Source organism: Canis aureus, chromosome 17, assembly GCF_053574225.1.
Source record: "Canis aureus isolate CA01 chromosome 17, VMU_Caureus_v.1.0, whole genome shotgun sequence".
Lineage (NCBI taxonomy): Eukaryota > Metazoa > Chordata > Mammalia > Carnivora > Canidae > Canis > Canis aureus.
In genome coordinates this window covers 60,665,953-60,680,973 of record NC_135627.1, presented here as the reverse complement: position 1 = coordinate 60,680,973, position 15,021 = coordinate 60,665,953, and the positions used below count along the sequence as shown (strand labels likewise).

Genomic DNA, 15,021 nt, shown 5'->3' with positions numbered 1-15,021 from the left:
CACGAGACGAGGCAGGCTCGGGGAGCCGGGAGACGTCCTCCCACGGAGCAGTGGGGCAGGACCCACGAGCCCCACGGGGCTCCAGACCAACCACCAGGCCTTGCCATTGACGGAGGCCCCTGACGCTCCCGTTGGAACGACACCTGCGATGCACTTGACCCTTTGCCCTCAAGAGGAAAATGCATCCGGCGGGCCCACAGCGTCAGTGGGGCCTGTTCGGGGCTGACCCTCAAGGGCAGGTCACTGTCCTGCCGGCCCCAGGGAAGCCAGTCCCTGGAAGCACAGAGCAGGAAGCCGTAGGACCGGGAGGCTATGGGAACGGGAGGGCGGGCGGGTGGAAGACCAGGTCCCGTGACCCCCCCCACCCCAGGCCGCGTCCCCGCTTTGCACGGCTTGGCGGCCCCAGGCTGGAAGCTGCAGAACACGCCGCTCACGGGCACTTCTTGCGGCCGCAGATACCGGGAGCTCGTCGGGGCACCGCCTCCGTAGCGCCTCCGCGCATCGTCTGCCGTCTGCCTGCGTCCTGAGAAGTGAGGGGGGCGGGAAGCCGGAGGGCCCTTGTGCTGCCGCGGGCCACGTCAGGAGTCAGCGGCTACACCCGAGTTTCCAGGAGGCGCAGTTTTAAGGCCGAAATGAGGAGGCCGAGTAGAGGAGCTGTTGGGGGAGAGTCTCCGAGAGAACTAGTCGGCTCTCTGGCCAGGGACCACAGAGCCGCTGCCCCCACAACGGCCTTCGTAAGCCCCAGCATCCTCTAAGGGTGATTGTCCAAGTGCCTGTATAAATCTTTATCCGAATGAAAATATTCAATCACACACGACGGGAATTTCATGATCATGACGTGGCACAGTTGGTTTTCCTCCCCCTGGCATAACAGCTGTTTTTCTTCCATCCTGTTTATGAAATTTCTCCTTTTTATTTAAGTCACTTAAGAACGCAAATCGTACGTAGTGGCTTGATGACCGTCCAACCAGGCTGCTGGGAAAACCACCTAAAAAATTCCGCGAGTAGACATTAAATTCATCTCGGGACGTGTCGCGCGGTTTACCAAGACGGTGTCGCGGCGTCTTTAGTTTCGCAGACAACCCCGGGGAGACGCTGTCAGCCCTGGCAGCCTCAGGTCGGCCGGCGGACTGTGGCGAGCAGGACGGAAGGACAGCGACCCAAGGGTGCTCCTCGGGACGCCCCGTGGGGCCCCGCGGGAAGGGCAGTGGCCGGGCAAAGCCACCTCCCAACCTGATGGCGGACGGCAAGACCCACGGCCGGGCTCCCCGGGCAGCACTGGGAGCGGGGTCACTGTGGCCAGGAGGTGACCAGGACCTGGCCGAGGACCCCGAGCCCGGAGCCGCCCCGTCCAGGCCCCTAAGCCCAGCGGCCTCCCCACGGTCCTCTCCGTGCCATCAGCCAGTCTGCGGGGAAACGCTACTTTTAACATTTTTTTAAGGTATTTATTTATTTATTTATTTATTTATTTATTTATGATAGTCACAGAGAGAGAGAGAGAGGCAGAGACACAGGCAGAGGGAGAAGCAGGCTCCATGCACCGGGAGCCCGACGTGGGATTCGATCCCCGGTCTCCAGGATCGCGCCCTGGGCCAAAGGCAGGCGCCAAACCGCTGCGCCACCCAGGGATCCCGAACCGCTACTTTTAAAAGCGGGTGGCAAACACCCTCCCTACTGCAGCCCCGCCGCGCCTGCATTGTGCAGGACAAGCTCAAGACCTCAGGCTTAATTTCTTTTTCCTTTTCTGGAAAGGGTCCGCCGTGCCAGTTCACGGACTGCGGCAGGGCCTCCCCCACCGGGTGCAGTCGGGCTTCACCTCCCGGCTCAGAGGAGAGGCAGGCCAGGCAAGCTCAAGGCAACGACGGGGCCGCGGAACCCACTCACCCCGAGTCCTGCCCCACAAGGCTGTGACGCCTGCGGCCAGGCAGCCATTCTGTGACCTGAGGCAGAAGCCAAAGCCAAGCAGAACAATGAAAGGAGCCTCCAGACCAGACCTGAGTTCTTTTCTTTTTTTTAACATTAAAGGAGAATAAACGCCTACTCAAGTCATTATTTTTTCCTCTATTATTTATCGCCAAACACATTTCCTAACTCAAATGTGAAACATTTGAAACACGGACATCCCCGCTTACCAAGAGGTCCCAGCACCTACGGCTGATGCAGGAGTCACCAAAGATTTAAAGAGAAAAGGAAGAACAATAAAAGGCTATTGATCCCTAAGAGGAATTCCAACTCCAAGATCGTAATTAAAATAAGGGAGAGGAAAGCCTCCCAAACCGAATTACCAGTTTCGCTGACAAGGGAGGTGCTTTGTTGTGACCCAGAGGACTGATGTGAGAGCTACAAATTGAGCAAAGGCTCTGGGCAAGTATTTCATAAGAATCGTTCTTAAAGAAATGTAGCTTCTGGGCAAAACTGAGAGGAATGAAAATGGCAGCAGGGAGAGAGAGTTCAAGGGAGCTTTCCCTGATTTTTTAGGAACGCAGAAGCTTCAGGGAGGGAACGCGAATCACCAGAGCATTATTCTCATTATTACTAACGGTTCTTAATAACTAAGGGGCAATGCTGGGTCTCTAGTTGCCTGAAATGATCAGAGATTACTTGCAGCAGTTATACTAATAACTAAATATAATTTGACACTAAATTACAATGCCAGAAATACAGCTTTCTGCACAGTCTCTTATTGCAAAGGAAAACTAAGCCAGAACATCAATACACAGAATAATCCAATTAAGTGTCTTTCCATTTGGGTACTATTTAGAATGGGGAGTTTCACAGGGAAGATAGGAAAAAAAAAAACAATTCAGTATTTACTGATTCACATAACCAGGTCTTTTATTGTAAGACAATTTTTTTGTGTGTGGTTATTTTAAAATAGGTGTTTAATTAATCTGAATGGCTTTGGTCATTTACACAGTGATCTTAATCACTGCAAACTGTTCCTAGATAGAAGGCCTCATTGCCCATGAACAGATTTACTTGTCAATTAGTATTTAATATAGGCATCTTTTTCTAGGCTTGCAGGATGTTTATGAACATATTCCCAATCACCTCTTTTTTATTTTTTTTTAGTTTTTTAATTTTTTAATTTTTTTTTTTACCGTATCTGATAATCACCTATGATGCAGAAATACAAGGCCCTAAAGATGAACTGGGGCCACCCATGGGTCTAATGGATGTGCTCTGAGCTGTGAGCCCACCGGCAGCAGGTATTTGATACGTGTTTGTTGAATGAATGAGTAACCTCCCATTATCCAGAGAAGCTGTTTTAGGAGCATGTATCCTAACGAAGCCTGGGCTAGTTCCCCTATGCTCGATTTCCACGGGGAAAGTAGTGGCGTACTGAATTCTGAAATTCAGAATTCAGAATTCTGAAAGGGACAGTTAAACTCTCCGGGAAAAGCCCAAAATTCCTGGGAAATGGGACCGAGAAGCCAGCGCTGAAGGACATTTAAGCCATACTTACTGCTGGTGGAGGACATGTGGCTGTAGTCAGACCTGAAACACAAAACCTTCGTATTAGTCGCATTACACACGATTTTTCTGTATCCACATGATTTCTTCAAGCTAGAATTTTAAACACAGTCAGTGGTAAGCAATATTTACATGGTAAGGACCTCCTACCAAATTAAGAACCAAGGGCTCTCGTGCAACACAAAGGCATGTCTGAATTTGAAGGGCAAATTTTAAAGAAAAAAAGAAATCAGGGGTCCCCCCTATGGGCTCTGTGAGTCTCCAAGATGGGAAGCCAGCTGGATCCCAAACGATGTAAATTCACTGGCAAATTTTTTAAGGGAAGCTTATTCTTTTGGGGAGAAGACAGAGTTTTCAGCAGATTCTTGAAGGCCACCATCACGACTCCCCAAGAAGGTGAAGCAGCCGCTGCAAGCGAGGGCACCCCTCAGGTTGGCACCGTGTCACAGGGAAATGTTTCTCTGCCAACCGGGGCAGGGCGGTGACGGGCCCCTGGCTCGGCCCCCGCCCCCCCCCCCCCAGCCACCGGGAAGCACTGGGGCACCATGAGGTTTGAGGGGTCTCAGATCCAGCTGAGAAGAGATCCTGCTGCATATTTACAGTGACAGGATGTGGGCTGTGACAGGGAAGGGGAAAAAGGCAGGGTTAGGACAAGGGGTGAAACCACCCATCGGTTTCCAGGCTGAGCAGCCAGCCGCGGGCCCCCGCCTCTGTGAGAACGGGCATCTGGCCAGGGAGCTGCCTGCTTCATCTCCGCGGGTCTGTGCTCTCCTTGTGCGGCTGGGAAGCCCTCCCTCCCGGCAGCACATTCAGTGCAGAGGCTCTCGCTCCCTCCCTCCAGCGGCCGGAGTCATTCTCAGAAGGGAATTAATCTCTCAGGCACGTAGGGATGCATTCCGCAAGGTGGTAGTCAGGGGATATGCTCATGCAAATAAAGCCCTCGATTCTGGTTAATTCTCCCCGTATACGCTCCTTTTAGTTACTCAGCCTCATGGCGCCCTTCCTTAAATCATCCCATTTTCACTCTGCGGACTGTTACCACAGAAGTATATACGAAACTTCAAAAAAAAAATCATCAAAAGCACACCTCTTACTGGTTGAAATAGCCTACACCACTCACACAAAGTGATGCATGGATCGGTAGAGGAACAAAATGGAAGGAAAACGGCAGGAAGTTCTCTCTTTCAAACGAAATGCTTTGGTAGCTGCAGAGTCACTGATGCCTCGGGCTGGAGAGAGGAGCAACTATTAACATTTGCACACCCCCTATGCGTCACGGACTGCATCCACCTACACCGAATCCACCTTCTTTTTTTTTTTTAATTTTGAAAATTAATTAATTTTTTGTATGTTTTTTCATCGGAGTTCGATTTGTCAACATGTAGCATGACACCCAGAGCTCAGCCCGTCCACCTTCCCATGCTATTGGTTAGGAAACGAAAGCGATGCTATCGGCGAGGAGACCGGGAGGCAAAAGGCAACAAGGACCTGCAGTAGGAGCGCAGCACCCCCCCCCCCCCCGCAAGGGCGGAGCCAGAAGGGACAAGCATTGGCTGGAACGCGGTGACGTGCTGGCTCGGGGAGCTGGATGCAAGAGGGGGCAGTCAGGAGCCCCTGGCGTTGGTGCATTCAATTCTGCCTGAGACCAGGCAGGACATAAATTGACTTTAGGACAAAACTTAGAAATGTGGCTGTGAACGAATGTAACAGATGCTCCAGGAGCAGCCACTGTGGCAGATACAACAACACAACAATCCCGCAGGAGCATCTTAATAAGGTGGCCAGGCTTTAAGGACATTCCGCGACAAATCAAAGAAAATGTTCAACGGGAACGTGTGATGGGACTATTCATTTTATTATTAGAAATCTGTCTTTTCAGCTAGGATTTTCCAGACATCCCCGAGGCAGACGGGTTTTGCAAATGCAGACGCTGCACGGATCCGCACGCAGATGGATACGAATGCAGAAGGAAATTTATGTGTGAGACCTAATCTGAGAATCCTAAGGTGTAACCATCATATTTTGGGACAGGTGCGAGCAAAACGCACGTCCCTGCCGCGCCTCTCTCCGTATGTGTTTCCTGGGACGAAAGGCGCTGCCGGGGTGAGGCCTGCCAGCGGCCCGTGCTCCCGACTGTCACTCTTGCCCTGCTCCAGTTCCTTCTCCAAACAGCAGCCAATCTTTGCAAAGTGCAAACCTGATCGTGTCACTCTCTGGATGAAGTTCAAGCTCGGCAGTGCACAACATAAACCCCTCTTTCCGTGAATGATGGCCTCTGCCCAGCTCCGCAGTCTCATCCATCACCCCACCTGCCATCCCCGTCCACCATCAAAACGGAAATCAAACGGAAAAGTCCCCTAAAACCTTACACTGCTTTCCAGCCTCTGATCCTGCTTATGCGACTTGTCCACAGTTGCCATCATGATGGAGATACCACGTGCTACTATGTAATTATAATTTTATTTTATTTTTTTATGTAATTATAATTTTAGACAAAGTGATGGACTGTAGTGCATCGCGTTACCATGTGCACCATTTGCCTTTTGTCTGCTATATGATCGTTTCTGATTGTTCACCTCCGCAAACCACATGACGACGAGATACTTATACATACAGCTGTATACATACTTATACATACAGATATTTCAGCTCCTGTTCCTTAGGAAAATTATCACGAGGGGAGATAGGAGCTGAGTTAAGGTACAAACACTTGTATAGCTCATAAAATACATTACAAAGGGCTCCGAGAGATTATTTACTGGAAATATTGCTGGTGAAAGACAAGCTATAAAGCTTAAAATAATTTTGTGCTTCAACAGGTTCAAATAATTTCAGATATTGACTACAGGTCTCTGGAGGGGTGCATGATCTCCAGCTTTTTTTTTATTTTTATTTTTTTTTAGGACAGGAGGGAACAGCAATAGGATACTGCCGTGTGAATCCTATTTATTGGTCTTACATCCTAAGAGTTTACCACCTAGCTCTAAACAGGACATTTAGCTCTGCGAGAATGAAGCACGAGAGGTGAATCCATGAATTTTAGGAAGAAAAGATGTATGGGCACATGATACAGATAAGCAGAATAATGTAAGGATTATATATATTCACACACCTGACACATAGACATATCTACAAATATTACATTTATTTGGTATCTGTGCCAACCATGACCAAAGAGTTAGACACAGGCCCCTGGCGGTATTTTAACTACAATTATACACGTAAGGGTTAAGTATAAAGGGGTCTGCACTTAAACAGTCCGTCACTGTAGCACCTACTTGCCCATATGTATATATGAACACATATATGGGATACCTTCTTAAATTCTCTTTTCCAGGAAAATCTTGGCATAAGAATTGATCTTGACATTTCTGTAAAACTTCAGCTCGATGCATCATGGACCTCATCTGTTAACTCTCAGTCCATGGTAATCGAGAGCTAACTAGCTCCACCTCGAACACAGAGATAATACAGTACCTAATCGATCATCCTGTCTCCTCTGCCAGATTTCCCCTTTTACTGTTCTCTAAACCTGTCCCATCTTCAGATTTATCCCCCCCCCATTCTTTTCCATTCTCCTGCTAATAAACGCCAGACCTGTGAATTGTTTGCCATCTCTAAATCACAGTGAAGTATCAATGGGAGGTCACCCAAAGGGTACGGGGTGGCTGTGTTTTCAGAAGCTCAGTGACGGGTGACATGGATGTGGGGGTTCATTAGTGCCAGATCAAACTTCTAAATTAAATTAATGCATCCATCAGATATGGTCATATTAGAAAGAGTGGCTCAGACACCGTATCTGGGAGACCTCACTAATGAAACACCCGCTAAAAAGCACTCATCTTACTTGATGTCTTTTATTTTGGTCTGCAACACCACCACCTGTCCCTCTGTTAAGGGGTTTTGTTTCTTGAGATAGTTTATCATGGTCAGTAGCTGGCTGGCCAGCTTTTCCTAATGAAAAAATACACAGAAGCACAAAGCTTGCCTTCAGGGATCCTTGGGTGGCTCAAGGGTTGAGCGTCTGCCTTTGGCTCAGGCCGCGACCCCGGGGTCCCAGGATCGAGTCCCGCATCGGACTCCCTGCACAGAGCCTGCTTCTCCCTCTGCCTGTGTCTCTCATGAATAAATAAATAAAATCTTAAAAAAAAGAAAAAAGCTTGCCTTCAGTGCATTTGGAAAAGAGGAGCTTCAAAATAGCATCAACTGCCCCAGAAGAATACTAGTTTGCTCTTAGCTTGGCCCGCACTAGGTGGGGCAGACGGCAAAGATGGCATTTCAAGCAAAAGAAAAACGTCTGAGCAGGAAACAAGAATTAATTGCCAATCAACAGCCCTCAGAGAGGCAACTTCGCTAGGTGGAAAGCACGCCGGAGACTTAGGCTTCAATTTAGGCCACGAACTCGTCATGACCCGCTGAACCTCCTCATCTGTAAAATAATAATATTGGGACGTGTCCTATCATCCTGCAGATGCTCTGAACGCTGATCAAACTGAAAAAACATCAGAGCATCTGCTGCAATGACTATAAAGAACATGGGATCCAAAAAAAAAAAAAAAAAAAAAGAACATGGGATCCTGAGCGTACCTGGAAATATACATTTTTATTTTAGAAAACTCCAGGTTATCATCTGGCGTGTTCTTCACACTGATATTAATAGCATGATGAGGAATCATGTACAGAGGGTTCACGTATGCCAGGCACTGTTCTAGGAGCTTTAAATGCATAGATTAACTGCATTCTCACAACCACACTGTGGGGTAGGTACTACTGCTGTCATCCCATAGAAAACTCAGAGCATGGAGCGGAACCCCAGCAGCCTGGCTCTCTCTCTTTTTTTTTTTTTTTTTTTATGTATGATAGTCACACAGAGAGAGAGAGAGAGGCAGAGACACAGGCAGAGGGAGAAGCAGGCTCCATGCACCGGGAGCCCGACGTGGGATTCGATCCCGGGTCTCCAGGATCGCGCCCTGGGCCAAAGGCAGGCGCTAAACCGCTGCGCCACCCAGGGATCCCCAGCCTGGCTCTCTTGATCGTCCCTTTCGAAGCAGTCAACACCCCCTGCCCCTGGTGGCGGGACCCACAAAGGTTTTTAGCACCTTCTCTGAGCGTGCTGCCGGAAGGATCCACAGTCAGCTCCACTATGACCCCATTCCCCGCTCCTATGTTTCGTTCACACCTGCTTGGCAATAATAGTCCCTCTCCCCCAAACCTTGATGCGATGCTCTCAACCGCTCACCGTCTCCCTGTGCCCGCCCCGAAGGAGCTGAGCGCGGCGGCAGGAGGACATACAGCACGGAGATGGGGCCCTTCGCACGTTCACCGTCACTAATCCCAGCTGGGTTCTCGGCCAACGTTGCCCCAAACAACGATTTCCAGTCCCCACTTTCCTGGGGGAGGCAGCTGTTTGTCCAGAACGGAACCCCACCTGCCCCGCCACGCTGCAGGAAGGGGAGGTCCCTCTTTCCACCCAAAGCCCCTCTGACAGAGAGGCCTGGAGCCCATCTGCCTCCCCACCTCTTCAGCAAGCGGACTCTGCAAACCACGTTCTTCTCCTAGATCTTCATCTTTCCCTTTTTATAGAGTCTCTTCTAGGAGTACCTCTTTGCTCGCCTTGGGAATCCTTCCTGCAGCCCACCCTCCCCTCCACTCCGGCTACTGCCTCTCCTCACCCGTCCCTTCCCAAAGGGCTCTAGCTTCCTCCTCCACCACAAATTCCGTGCCTTCGGGGAGGCCTGGGGATCTGCCTTCCGCCTGCACCTCTCCTCCACTACCTCCGTCTACGTCCCTTCATCCAAGCGGGGTTTCTCATAGCCCAGGCCTTTCCGTGCCCCCCACCTCGTTCTTCCTTCTGTGTCCATGTCCACTTTTTCTCAGGCCCCTTTATCAACTCTTCCGCCTTTGCCTGGCACTTAAGTGTTGTCCTGTCTCAAGGCTGGTCTTAAGCCACACCTACTCGTCAGGTGTTGAAGGGTTAAATGACTTAATGGACTACGCAAAGGCTCAGGACGGTCCGCGGCCCAGAGAAAATGCTAGGTGTTTGCTATTTATTACCTTTAGTCAATTTAACCCACTCCTAGGGCGGCAACTGCCATTTTTAGGCTGATGGTTCCCAAATGTGATGTCATCACGCCGACCTCCTCTCCAGATAGATCTACTCAACCGCTGGCTCAGCACATCCTTCCTTGGCTGTCTCCCAATACCTCAGACACAACGTGTTGAAAATGGAGCTTCTCCTGCCCTGCCCAAACTTGGTTTGGGGGGGACCACAGGCTACTTGGAGAATGTGGATGAAAAATCAGTCTTTTCTCACAAAAGTTCACAAAAAACATCATTTTGCCTACGACTTCAAGCCCTTCGTGGACCTCAAACTTAGGGTCCCTGCCTCAGCAGATGTGTCACTTGAGCCGAGTTCTGAAAGAAGATAGAGTGTCACCCGGTGGACAGGCATGCCAGGTGGAGAAGGGCACAGCTGGCAAAAGGGGCAGCACAACAAAGGCAAAGGATCGGAAACACCTTGCTGATGTGGCTTGATGTCCAAGGGACCAAGGATGCACCTGCTGAGAAACAAAGCCACAGACGCACAGGGGGACCCTATAACATTGGGGCCTGTAGAGCTACTCTAAGCTCTTTGTATGTTAGAGCGGACACAGACACAAAAAGTCTGGAAGGCGGAGAGACATGATCAGATTTGTATTTTAAAAATAATAATGAGGGACGCCTGGGTGGCCCAGTGGTTAAGCATCTGCCTTCGACTCAGGGGTCCCGAGATCGAGTCTCGCATCGGGGTCCCCGCAGGGAGCCTGCTTCTCCCTCTGCCTGTGTCTCTGCCTCTCTCTCTGTGTGTCTCTCATTAGTAAATAAAAATTTAAAAATCTTAAGAAGATAAAAATAACGATAGCAAACAAGTATTAAGTCTGGACAGACAGCTCTACAAAACCTGGGGGTGAGTTCTGGAAAAGCAAGGAAACTATGAATGGCTTTTTGATAACCAAACTTCAGGAGGTACGTGAGTATGCGGCAAACTCAGGATCAGTAACCCCACGCTGAGGCTCATGTTCAAGTGCACGCTCTTCGGCCTTCATCTTTAGCTTAAGGAGGCTACCGAGGCAAAAAGAACTCTTTAACCACTTCCATCCCATCACGACTATACGTTCTGGTGACAGAGGCAGTGAAGAGCAGCCTGGTGTCCGTATGGTCAGCAAGCCCTTCCCGGCAGCCCTGGCTGCTATCATGCTTTTCCCTGGGAGCCCAGGGTACTGCCCTGGGTCAGGGCTTCCCCTCCGCTTTTCCAGGAGAGAATCCTTGGGGAAAAAAACACCTGTTTTAGGTGAGCTCCACAAACTGAAAACAAACGGACCCGTTGGTGCCTTGATGAACCCAGCTACAAGTGAGCTGGCGAGTTTTGCTTGGTTTTTTCTACTCATGGCTTAGCTAACCGGGAAGGCGGGTGGAGGGGTGGGGGGGATAAAAATCAGGGATCTTCAGTTACAGTTGATAGATGCCGCATGCACCCAGTGTGGGGAAGGAACAAGGGAGTTCTATCTGGAATCAGGTCACCCCACCAGGATGTAACGGGGTTCTACGGCGAACCTTAAACAAGCACAAGTTCGAACACCAGCGAGAGCCCGCTGGGAAGTACCTGCTGCGGGGTGTAACATCCCAGATCCAGGCGAGGAGTGGGTGCGGGCTGCAAGGACCCCCTGGGAGCCTTTCTCAGGGGCAGCCCCTTGTGCCCATTCTGGCCTTTGACACCCAACCTGTCCCAGGACTGCCAAGCCCTGAGATTAGTCTAAATCTCCCTAACTTTCCAGGGAGGAGGCTTTCCCTGATGTGCGCAGCTCCGGTCCACCCCCGGGGGTTCACCAGATGGGAAAGGACACCCTTTCCTCCTGGATCAGTACCCGCATCCTGGACGTTTGCTGACGCTGCACAGGGAAATCCTCTAGAGATAGGGGCCGGGTGCAAGCTTTTGCAAGGACAGTCATCTCCTAAATGCTACCGGGTCTTTTGTCCCACTTGAGGAAAATGGTGTCGTTGGGAGGAGGCTGGTTTGGCTCCAGGGTAAAAGTTTGGGCCGGCTGTGTCCGCCGGGGCCTCGAGGCCATCTCTGCAAGCCGGGCTACCTCACAGCGTCGTCCCACCTGGCCCCAGGCCGGGACAGGTGCGCACACGAGTTTGGCGGGGAGGTAGGAGCTGAGCAGCGAGCGCAAGAAAGGCTCCAAATGAAAAAGATCATCGCCTTGGATGAGCTCACAGAGCTGTGGGCGCCAGGTGCCCCCCCGAGTGAGGTCCTGGGGGGCAAGCGCACCGTCCGGGGGTGCGGGGTGCCCCCCCGGGCCCGGCCCCGACCACGCCGCCCTGCCCTCCGCGGGGACCCCCGGGGCCCCTCCCCGCTCCGCTCGGCCGCGGGGTCCGGGGAGGCACGGCCGGGGCGCCGCGGGGACTCGGGGACTCGGGGGCGCCCCCCGCCCGGCTCACCCTCCGGTCTCGGCGCCCGAGTCCACGCAGTCGTCCTCCTCGCCGCCGCCCGTCTGCGGCTCCATGGCGCGCCCCCGCGCCGCCCGGCCGGCTCCCGCTCCGGCTCCCCCGGCTCCTCGGCTCCCTCCGAGCCGCTCGCGCTCGGGCTCGGGCCACCGCCTCCGCCTCCGCCTCCGCCGCCTCCGCCTCCGCCCCGCCGCCTCCGCCCCGCCGGCGCCGCGCCCTCTCCTGGCCGCGCCCTCCCGCTCGGGCTGTGCGCGTGCGCGTGCGGGGGCGCGGGGGGCGGGGGGCGGGGGCCGCCTGGGTGCGGCTCCGTGGGCGCGGGTGCGCGTGTGTGCAAGGGGAGCGGGTGCGCGTGCGTGGGCACGGGGAGCAGATGCGTGTGCACGGGGCCGTGTGCGCGCCTGGGAGCGCGGAGCGGGCCGTGTGGGCGGGGCCGTGGGCGCGGGGAGCGGGGCGTGTGCGAGGGTGCAGGTGCGCGCCTGGGAATGAGTGTGGGTGCAGGTGCGCGCCTAGGAGCGGGTGCGGGTGCAGGTGCGCGCCTGGGAGCGGGTGTGGGTGCAGGTGCGCGCCTGGGAGCGGGTGCGGGTGCAGGTGCAGCTGCGCGCCTGGGAGCGGGTGCGGGTGCAGGTGCGCGCCTGGGAGCGGGTGTGCGTGCAGGTGCGCGCCTGGGAGCGGGTGCGGGTGCGGGTGCAGGTGCAGCTGCGCGCCTGGGAGCGGGTGTGCGTGCAGGTGCGCGCCTGGGAGCGGGTGCGGATGCAGGTGCGCGCCTGGGAGCGGGTGCGGGTGCAGATGCGCGCCTAGGAGCGGGTGCAGATGTAGGTGCGCGCCTGGGAGCGGGTGCGGGTGCGCGTGCGCGCCTGGGAGCGGAGCGGGGCGTGTGCGCGGGGGGCGGGGGCGGGGGCGGCACCTGCGCGGGAGGCGTGGGTGGGGGAGGTGCGCACCTGCGCTGGGCGGTGATGTGGCGGCGTCAGGTGATGCTCGCGGGCGCGCTCCCGGGTGGGCCCTGAGCCGGCGCCGGTCCGCGCTCCGAGGCCGCGAGTGGCGTGTGGGCGAGCGTGCGTGTGCGCCCAGGAGCCGCCGCTCTCCCGGGAGCTGGGAGCCGCACCCACAGGCGGGGCGGGCCCGGGTCTCCGCGAGTCCCGGGGGCAGCTGTGTCCCCGCAGCCCGGGGCGCCCGCCACGCCTGGCCCATCACCTGCCAACCCCGCCCGGGTCACCCCCGGGGCCCCGCCCTCCAGGCCGCAGGACACTCAGCGCCCTGCCTTCTGTTGCTATAAACCAAAAGTCGGAAGCTCGGGGGTGACCCGGGCTGAGCGTGGAGCCGGGTGCAGCCCTGGGCACCGCCACTGCCAGGCCGGCCGCCCCCGGTGGCTCCTTAAGTACCTACTGGGTCCGGGCGAGAAGCAAGGAGAAGGGGGACCTAGGCTGCTTCGGGAGGTCTTGCTCATTGGCTTTTATTTAACACTTTATTTTAAAAACCACTTGTCCCAGAAACAAACATTTCAGGGTAAAGAGAGATGGTGGGGTTGGGGCCCCCGCGGGGGTGGGGGTTGGGGGCGGGAATCTCCTTTTTCCAAGTCTCCAGAAGAGTTTGCTGTGAAAAATAAATATTATGATTGTGACGACAAAAATCATAAACTATTGACAAACCTACTGAGACAAAGAGAGCCACTAGCTTACGTGGGAGCATAAGGAGACCAGATGGCAAAGGGATAAACGAATCGGAGGACAAACGGTTGAGTTGGAAATTAATCTCATTAAAGTATGAAGGGCTCGGCAGGGATGAGGGAGCCTAGAGGGGGTCCCGCCCAGGAGGCCGCCCCCCGCTCGAGCCCACGGTTCCCGGCGTGACAGCTGCAGCCCGAGCCCGGACACCCCATGGAGGGCCCACCACCGCCCTCCCACCGCCAGGGCTGGGTGACCCGGGACAGGGCACCGGGGAGCCCTGGGGAGAAGTGCCCAGGAGCGCTGGGCCTTCCGGGAACCGCGGCCGGGTGGCCCGCTGGGCGTGGGACCGGCGGCCTGGTCTGGGGAAGGCTGCCTGCGGGCCCTCCACACCCTCACGCTTCCCTCGTGGGTCCAGTCTTCACACCTCTGACCGCCGGCGTTCGTCTGCACGTTCTCACCACGGAGAGCCACAGGCTGAGCGGCCTGAGGCGCAGGGATTGGTTTTGTCAGGTCCCTGGAGGGGGACGGCCCACGGAGGGTGGCCGATGGCGGCCCTGTCACTGCCTTCTCCGCATCCGTCTCTGTGTGTGTCCAAACGTCCTCTCTGTATGAGGACACCTGCCAGACTGGGACCCACCCGAAAGGCTCCGTTTACTTAAATATTTCTCTGAAGATCTTCCTCCAAACACAGTCCATCTGGGGGGAGATCTGGGGTTGGGCTTCGGCCTGTGGATTTGGGGGCCCGATGCAGCACCTCACTAGGAGGCAGGACCACGTGCATGTGGGCGACAAGAGCTTTGGTGGCAGCCACCTGCCCACGTGTACACCGTCTTCTCGCACCTGTAGGTGGGTGACCTGATGGGCGGATGCCTTGTATGTACGTGGGGAGCACCCGGGGCTCGGGGGGGCTTTGAGGGGTCACCACTGGGAGGCCCAGGGCTGACTCGGTGCCCGGCAGGTGGGCAGCAAGGCCTTAGTGTTCCACTCTGCAGGCGGCCTCCAGTCTCCCCCAGGAGGTCCCTGGGTCCCCGCAGGCAGCCTCCATGTCTCCCCTGGGAGGTCTCTGGGTCCCCGCAGGCAGCCTCCACGTCTCCCCTGGGAGGTCTCTGAGACCCCCTGATGGCCCCAGTGTCCCCGACCATCTGCACCTGCAGGCCGCGCTCGCTCTTCAAGGTGACTGACGCGGGGACCTGGCGGCTGTGGCCCCATAGGAGAGCAACTGGGCCCCGAGCCCTGAACGTGGGAGTCCAGGGGGGACCCCTACACCTCAGCATGGCCTGATGGGTGGCCAGACAGAGGTTGTGCGGGGTCAGTTTAGAGACATGTACAAAGTGCCATTAGAGCCGCTGCCATGAGGAAATCATCTCCCTGGGTGACATGGGGGGGGACACGGGGA

At 54.9% G+C, this 15,021-nt stretch overlaps 1 protein-coding gene across 2 annotated transcripts in view; it reads right to left on the bottom strand.

Moving 5' to 3' along the window:
- FAM124A (family with sequence similarity 124 member A) overlaps window positions 1-12,106 on the bottom strand; it is an 85,014-nt gene extending 72,908 nt beyond the window's left edge. For both annotated transcript variants that reach the window (XM_077855834.1, XM_077855835.1), the window contains exons 1-2: window positions 11,956-12,106; window positions 3,467-3,498 (exon numbers count right to left, since the gene is read on the bottom strand). In XM_077855834.1, the coding sequence (XP_077711960.1) occupies window positions 3,467-3,498; window positions 11,956-12,020 (97 nt within the window). In that variant the 5' untranslated portion in view covers window positions 12,021-12,106. The remainder of the gene's footprint in view (window positions 1-3,466; window positions 3,499-11,955) is intronic.
- Window positions 12,107-15,021: the final 2,915 nt, after the last annotated feature.